The 7,866-nt window shown below is 42.3% G+C and overlaps 1 protein-coding gene across 1 annotated transcript in view; it reads left to right on the forward strand.

Annotated features, from left to right (window-relative positions):
• Positions 1-298: 298 nt before the first annotated feature.
• Positions 299-7,866, forward strand: part of osbp2a (oxysterol binding protein 2a) — an 11,391-nt gene continuing 3,823 nt past the window's right edge. Inside the window, exons 1-10 of the mRNA XM_031855908.1 lie at positions 299-765; positions 1,603-1,808; positions 5,079-5,329; positions 5,456-5,624; positions 6,297-6,417; positions 6,522-6,588; positions 6,695-6,832; positions 6,934-7,179; positions 7,307-7,427; positions 7,611-7,714. Of these exons, the coding sequence (XP_031711768.1) occupies positions 599-765; positions 1,603-1,808; positions 5,079-5,329; positions 5,456-5,624; positions 6,297-6,417; positions 6,522-6,588; positions 6,695-6,832; positions 6,934-7,179; positions 7,307-7,427; positions 7,611-7,714 (1,590 nt within the window). The 5' untranslated portion in view covers positions 299-598. The remainder of the gene's footprint in view (positions 766-1,602; positions 1,809-5,078; positions 5,330-5,455; positions 5,625-6,296; positions 6,418-6,521; positions 6,589-6,694; positions 6,833-6,933; positions 7,180-7,306; positions 7,428-7,610; positions 7,715-7,866) is intronic.

The following is a 7,866-nucleotide window of genomic DNA, read 5'->3' on the forward strand; positions in this document are numbered from 1 at the left end:
AGTTGCTTTTTTTTTCTAAATAAAAAAAAAATAAAAAAAATGCAAATCATTTTTTGTCATGGTCTATTGTTGACATGAATATCAAACTCTTTTTCTGAGGCAGTATTCATCCTCCAACTCTCTCCTGTCCTGCAAGGATGTAGGAAACAGCAATGTCATGTGCGCAAACACACACACACACACACACACACAGACTTGCACCCATATGCTACAATCCTGTAATAAGGACGTCATCATGATCTCTCTCTTCCTCTCCCTCTCTCTCTCTCTCTCTCTCTCTCTCTCTCTCTCTCTCCCATCTACAGGCTTTACTATTACACGCAGTCAAATTGCAGGCTCAACCGTTATATAATTTCATGTAATAATGTGGCTGTCATCTGATTTTAGCTGAAGCCTCGTAGATATTCCTCAAACTATCTCAGGACACTGACACAGCTTCACCAAACAGCTGCAAGCTAACGGTAGCTTTAGCGGAGGATACAGTGCGGTGCAGCTAACAGCTGTACAGCTGTTGACAGGCGGCCACCGCACCGACACGGAAACAACCGACTCTCCGTGCATCCCTGCAGAGGGTAACGTAACCGGCCGAGAGGAGCAAATGAACGAGCTGGTGAAGAGTCTGCCCTCCCCGACTCTCCCGGGGCTCCAGCTGCCGTACTTGAACACCGGTAACCACAAAGGCTGGCTCTATAAATGGACCAACTACCTGAAGGGTTACCAGCGGCGGTGGTTCGTCCTCAGTAACGGCCTGCTGTCCTACTACAGGTAACGATTGTATTATAACTAGAAAATATAACTTTAATATAGATTCTCAGTCTGACACTCTGTAGGACACTAGTGGTTATCATATACAAAAGTTTAGAATCATAATTAAATGATTTGTTGCAAATGGGATTTAGAAATGCAAAATATAACTTTTTAACGCCCGAGGAGGGATTGTTCTGAATGATGCAAGTTAAGCAACCACACAGATGTTCACCATAAGATGACAAAATGCTGATTTATGAGTTGTGAATAATAAGTATGGTAATTGAACAGCTGACCTACTGTGTCCTTCAGTATTTTAACCTATTTAATGTGGTTTTCATCAAAGCTATAGAGCTTTAAATGATATGTAGGTAACAAACTACATGACTACATGATAACCTATAGCGTAATACCAATGACAAATACTAGAGGGAGAGGAGACGACTAAATAAAGGAGTCAACGAGTAGTGACTCATCTGTTCTGTATAATACATTTTGAATATGGCTGTTATCCCAAATGTATAGTTTAGAGATAGCATGTGCGTTTTGCATGTTAGATGTCATATAAACCATAACAGAATGCTGAACTACCTTGTAAAAGCTGTCACTATAATAATATATGGAATCTTTTATGAAAGCGACCATAATCACGTACGATTAAAGATCAACATGTTAAGCTGTACATATTGGAGAAATGTAGGCTGCACTTTGTCCAAAGCATGACAGGAGAGAAACGTCTTCACAGACTTATTGGGATGCTCTGCTATTTCAACAACTACTTTGAAATCTAACAAAAACTGAGCTGCCCCATTTTGCTCATCTTTTCTCCGACTCTTTTTTGTTTGTTTCCCTCAGGACTCAGGCAGAGATGGCGCACACCTGCCGGGGCACCATTCCCTTGGCCACAGCACACATCGAGGTGGGGGACACCTGTCACCTGGTGTTAACCAGTGGAGGCCGAAGCTACCACCTGAAGGCCACCTCTGAGGGAGAGTGTCAGCGATGGGTCTCAGCCCTGCAGCAAGCCAGGGCCAATTCCACTCTGCTGATGCACCACTCAGGTTAGATGGATATCTTATATTCTGGGTAGTATGACCCATGTGAGTGTCAGTGTTCATTTTGGGTGTCCAGCTCCACTAATGTGTGGTGAATGTTCACACACAGTACTGTCCAGAGGCAAAGAAATGTGACTTCTAAAGATGGGCAAACTAGCCTGTTTTTTTTTTTTTTTAAATAGATTTGTTGTTCCTTTTAAGAAGTAACTTGCAGAATGTCCCGAATATGTACTTGTACTAAACATGGTTCACCTTTTAAAGTCCAATGTAGACAAACCAATGTATCTGTTACCTGAACAGCTCATGCAACCAAGACCCAGTTACCTAAATGCATATTTCTTTTAATTTTTAATATTTATTTATTATGTAAACAACAAGCCACAAGAGGGCAGTGTTGTTCCATGTGTCCACAGTCATTAACCTTCTTATATAAAGTCTATGGCGTTAACGCCAATATTTGCATTTAATCATGTCATTTTAAATGACTTTGCCTTATAATATTCACTTTTTACCTCCGGACACTATCACACAATATGGTATGATATATTTGTATCGACATCTGACTGTTATTTGTTAAAAAGAGAAAAAACAAAGGAGCACCAGGATGTACAGTGGATTTTTTTCCTCTCTCTTTCTCTCCCTCTCTTCCGCACAAATGTGCACAAACGCACATGCAGCTGCCACCTCCCCTCCCACCCCGTCTCCTTCCTCCCTCCTTGTCTCCTTCAGTATGACGACAGTGGGAGCTGAATGAAATGACCTTCCTTTAGACTCCACCTCCCGTTCTGGTTGCAGGAGGGGTAAAAAAAGAGAGAGAGAGGGTGTGAGGATTTGCATTGAAAATATTTTTCACCATGCACTGTGGACAATAGGGAGACACGAGTGTAGCCTTTTTCAATGAGAGTCACCTTGTAAGTAACCTTTTAATTATTTTACTGAGACCAGAATACTAATTAGGAAAGAAGCTATGAGCTTGCACGCTTGCTTCCTTGCTTGCATGTGTGGGTTTGTAACTGATGCAGTGAGTGTCTGTTTGCGGAGTTCATTAAGTTGGGCTGTATTTCGTTTAAATGTCTGTGTAAATAAGCCAATTGGATTTCTCACAGGACAGAATTTGCCCTAAAGTTGACAGAATGACACCGTAATTATCAAAGTCACTGCAGAACAACAGAGCAGTATTTCATTTCATTTATCGGTCTCTTTCAAATGTGTGATCTTTCTCCGGATTATTACTGTAAATACAGCTGCTAACTGATTCATTCCTAAGAGGAGTGTGCCTTTAAGCAGCCTTTACTGCTGAGTAAAAGCTTTGCACCTGCAAGATACAAATCAATGTTTTACGTTTGTCTGCCCACATTAGCATACGGAAACCATGACTGATGTGTGAGGTGTTTATGCTGTTGTGACTGCTTCACCCAATTGTGAGCAGAATAACCCATGTCTTTTGATGCACGTGTAAGCGCACACAAAGATCCTTGTGTGCGCATGAGCCTTTGGTTGAGTGGCCATAACAGCAGGGCAAATGAATTGGCTAGAATTGGATTAGAACAGCAGTAATTAAGTGGATGTTGCGAAAGTGATCTGGCACCTCACTTGTAAAAGCTATCACATAACCACTACACAAATACATACAAGGAACATATACAATTCAAACCTCTCTGACAACCATTTACTCCCGGGGTGAAAGTTTAACAAATATCAGTGTGAATCCAAATAACTGCGTTGAGGGGGAAATAGTGTAGCTCAGGTTGTGCTACAGCAAGTTTTCAGGATATTACAGTCAGACTTTGATTGCTTCATCTATATTGCAGAAGCTTACAGTGCATCCTCTGATATTTAACGCCGATTCTCTCTTCCTACACTGTGTCCATATTGGCGCTCCATCTATCACCTGTGGGTGTGTTTTCATGATTCAATGATGAATCACCAATTTGCCTCAGTGTCCTGCTTGAAAAATAACCCATGAGTACACAGAGCAGACCAGTAAGCCTCTCGCCTACATGTATGTTATTATTATATTATATTATTGTTATTCCATGGATGGGTTTTATGGCTGTAAGAAGAGGTGCACTTCCAGATTCTTTGCTCACTTCTTAATATGGGTCATGAAACCATTACAGATGCCTGAAGGAGAAAGTCCCCTCCTCCTGAGACGTTGTAATTCCAGTTTATTTGATTTCTTTCCCCCTCTAATAGAGTCGTAGTAGTTTGTCTCCTGGCTTTGGGAATCACTCGCAATGCAGACTCTGGCCTAGATTCAGTCAACGTGCTCGGGAGTTTTTTAGATGACACACACGTTTTGTTTCTTTCAGCAGAGAAGAAATGTTTTGACCTAGAAAAGTTCCATTTCCATACGACTGAGGCAGTCATTTGCATATTAAAGATGGATTTATCTGTGTTGACATTTATAACTGACTAGAGCATGAAACCAGACAATATCTAAATTTGTACTAATGACAGTAGAACTTTTTGGGTGTCTCGAATCTTTTAAACAATGTCTTTTTTCGCTGAGAGGCTTTAATAGAGCACATCTTGCTCTTTTACCCTCTCCAACCCACATACTCTTAACAGGTCCATTATTACAAGCGCTACTCAAAGCGTCAGCATGTCTTTAAAGGTCTTTTTGAAATCCCAAGGTCTAGTACCGAATGGTTCATGGCATTTACAGTTTCTATTTGATGTCACTGCAGCCACAAAAAGGTACATAATAGTGATTTAGCTTCAATGACCAAGTTGAACCAAGTAGATATAATATAAATATAAATTATAAGCTAGAAAAAAGGCAGTCTCCCTGCTCTGCTTCTAAAATCCCTGAGACTGATGGCTCAGCTCATGGCAAAGAGGGGCAGAGAGAGAGAGAGAGAGAGAGGAGGAGAGAGAGAGAGGAGGGGAGGAGAGAGAGAGAGGGTAGTGCGTCATCGTTTGTTCTACCTTTTCTTCTAAAAATAGCTGAGCCTCCTGATTGCACGGGCCTATGTTTCCAGGGCAACGGTGTTCATTCACAGCTTTCCCATCTTGTAGAGGAAGAGGTGTGTGTGTGTGGGGGGGGGGATTAGGGTGTGAAGTGTTATTATCCTCCTCCGTCCATTCCCCACAAACATTAAGTATTAAAATAGATTTTCCAGATGTCTGATGAGACATGTACTGTTTACAGTGTACAAATACACCACCATGAACACCCAATCTTTCCAGACGTAAGACCCTCTGACGATATCATCTTTGGTAAAGTATGACATTTATGCGCTGCCTTTCTTCTTCTTTTGTCCTTGTGTGAAGATGACTCAGGAGATGAAGGCCCTGTACCTCAGGAGGACCGAGCCCTAACCCAAGGGGTGCTCAAGGCTCTGGCCAGCAAGCTAGATGACCTGAGCACCTGTAATGAGCTGATAGGAAAGCACGGCGCCGCCCTCCAGCGCTCCCTCAGCGAACTCGAGGAACTGCGCGGATCCACTGACGGCACGGACAGAGTGAAAGCTGTTAACGAGCGAGCCACCCTTTTCCGCATCACCTCCAATGCTATGATCAATGTGAGTTTTGCTTGATGCTATAGCCGGTAAACTGGAGACTGATCCGTTTGTCCCTTTTTAATGAGGAGATGCTGCTTGGAGGGCTCCGTCTGCTTCTTTTGACGTGTGTTTGTGTTCACACCTCAGGCTTGTCGTGACTTTCTGGACGTAGCAGAATCTCACAGCCGAAGGTGGCAAAAGACCCTGCAGTATGAGCGAGAGCAGCGTCACCATCTGGAGGAGACCATCGAACAGCTAGCCAAACAGCACAACAGTTTAGAGAGAGCTTGGAGGGAGAACCCCACGTCATATACAGGTGAGAGGCATCACTCTCTTTAGTATATCTCTTTATAGTCTCACAGAATAAGAACATGGCCCTCTTCTGGCCAGTAGTAAAGATGCATATCTATCACATAAATGGGGCTAAGTCAGACTTATCATTTCTTAATTGTTTGTGTATTTATTTATATGGAAAGTAAAAAGAAATGCCAAATATTTAAACTCCCAGTTTAGTGAAAAGTATGTTTGTCTTTTGATCAGATTGTCATATATATCTTATTAAATGTCTTCCAATTAGTGTGGTTGAGGGTCTTTATGTGACAACTGCTTCTCTTTGTTGGCACCGTTTGTTTTTTTGTTCGGCACACATTATCATAGTTTTTTATACGTTCTTTAAGCTACATTACACAACTAAAACGGTTGCAACTTAGTTGTAATAAATTCAGCATCTGCTGTAAATCACAGTTACAAAGGCCAACACACAACTGACTTAGTTGTCACTGATATATTTTTTGTTTTCATGGCAACATAAGCTGTTGCATCCCTTGCAAACAATTATAGACTGATAATTAAGTTTTTTTTTGCTATTATGTATTATAGTATGGTGTCCCTGTTATTTGGCCACCCCTTGTAAAGCAGCACTGTAATATGCTGCTGATACATGTATATTTAAAACATTCAGATAACTGTCCCGTGTTTGTTGCCGTAGGTGTGGAGCGTTCTCAGGAGGGGGACGCGAGTGATGACAATGACGAGGCAGAGTTCTTCGATGCGATGGAGGACTCCCCTGCATTCATAACCGTGACCGCTAGTGGCAACATACAGCACAAGTGAGACATCATCTCCATACAAACTAACCTCAGAGCTGTGCTGTCGATCAGCCACGAGCACCGTTACTTTGAGCTGTATTTAAAATGATGCTGCTTTCTCTCAGGCGCTCGGGGAGTAATCAGAGTATGATGAGCGGAGGAATGTCCAATGACTGGACTCACAATGAGAATGTAGGTCCCAAGCATGATCAGTTGTCTCACCAGTTGTTTCTAAACACACCCATATGCACTTACATTAAAAAAAAATGTATTAAAAATGTTGTCCTATTTTTTTCAGGACACCTCAGGCACAAACCACATGCAGCTACGAAGAACAAGACGCAGTCGTATCCCTGACAAGCCAAATTACTCCCTTAACCTGTGGAGCATCATGAAGAACTGTATTGGCAAAGACCTGTCCAAGATACCCATGCCTGTAAATGAAAAAAAAAACATACAGTACAAATTGGCTGTAACATAGTTTTTGAATTCGAGTGACTTACAAGAAAACCTTTTTCTGTCTGTGTGTGATTGCAGGTAAACTTCAACGAGCCATTGTCGATGCTGCAGCGTCTGACGGAGGATCTGGAGTACAGCGAGCTTCTGGACCGGGCCTCTCGCTGTCACTCCTCTCTGGAGCAGATGTGCCTGGTGGCTGCCTTTTCTGTGTCCTCCTACTCCACCACAGTGCATCGCACAGCCAAGCCCTTCAACCCTCTGCTGGGGGAGACTTACGAGCTGGACCGGCTGGAGGAGTATGGTTATCGCTCTATCTCTGAGCAGGTGAGACAAACATTTATCCTTACAGGTATATTTTACACACACACACACACACACAGATAAAATTAACCCGTAGTGAAGGATGTCCGTATTGCCTCTGCTCACACCAGCTGATACCATTCGCCATCAGGTCAGTCATCACCCGCCAGCTGCTGCCCACCATGTGACGTCGCAGCGAGGATGGACCCTGTGGCAGCATATCGCCATTGATAGCAAGTTTCGTGGGAAATATATTTCTGTCTTGCCATTAGGTAAGAAACAAGTAAAGTGATGCGTTTATGCTGACAATCAGTATAATAAATACCTCTACACATATGACCTGTGAATACGCACAGCATATTTGTGAGAACACAAATAATTAACCGTATTCAAGTAATGTAAAACTGTGATTTTTTTGTTTTGATGTTTGTGTGTCTTCCTTCTCTTCACTGCAGGAAACATTCACCTGGAGTTCCACTCAAGCGGAAACCACTACGTGTGGAGCAAAGTGACTTCAACGGTGCACAACATTATTGTGGGGAAACTTTGGATTGATCAGGTGTGCTCCTTTTTAACTGTCAAAGCCACAACCTTGAAACTTATACTCTTGAACTCTTGAAAAACTTATAGTATAGAATTTACAGTTTACTCCAAAAAAACAGAGGCAATTACTGTGTGTGTGTGTGTGTGTGTGTGTGTGTGTGTGTGTGT

The sequence above is a fragment of the Anarrhichthys ocellatus genome, unplaced genomic scaffold, assembly GCF_004355925.1.
Source record: "Anarrhichthys ocellatus isolate YVR2014 unplaced genomic scaffold, GSC_Weel_1.0 scaffold16, whole genome shotgun sequence".
Taxonomy (NCBI): domain Eukaryota; kingdom Metazoa; phylum Chordata; class Actinopteri; order Perciformes; family Anarhichadidae; genus Anarrhichthys; species Anarrhichthys ocellatus.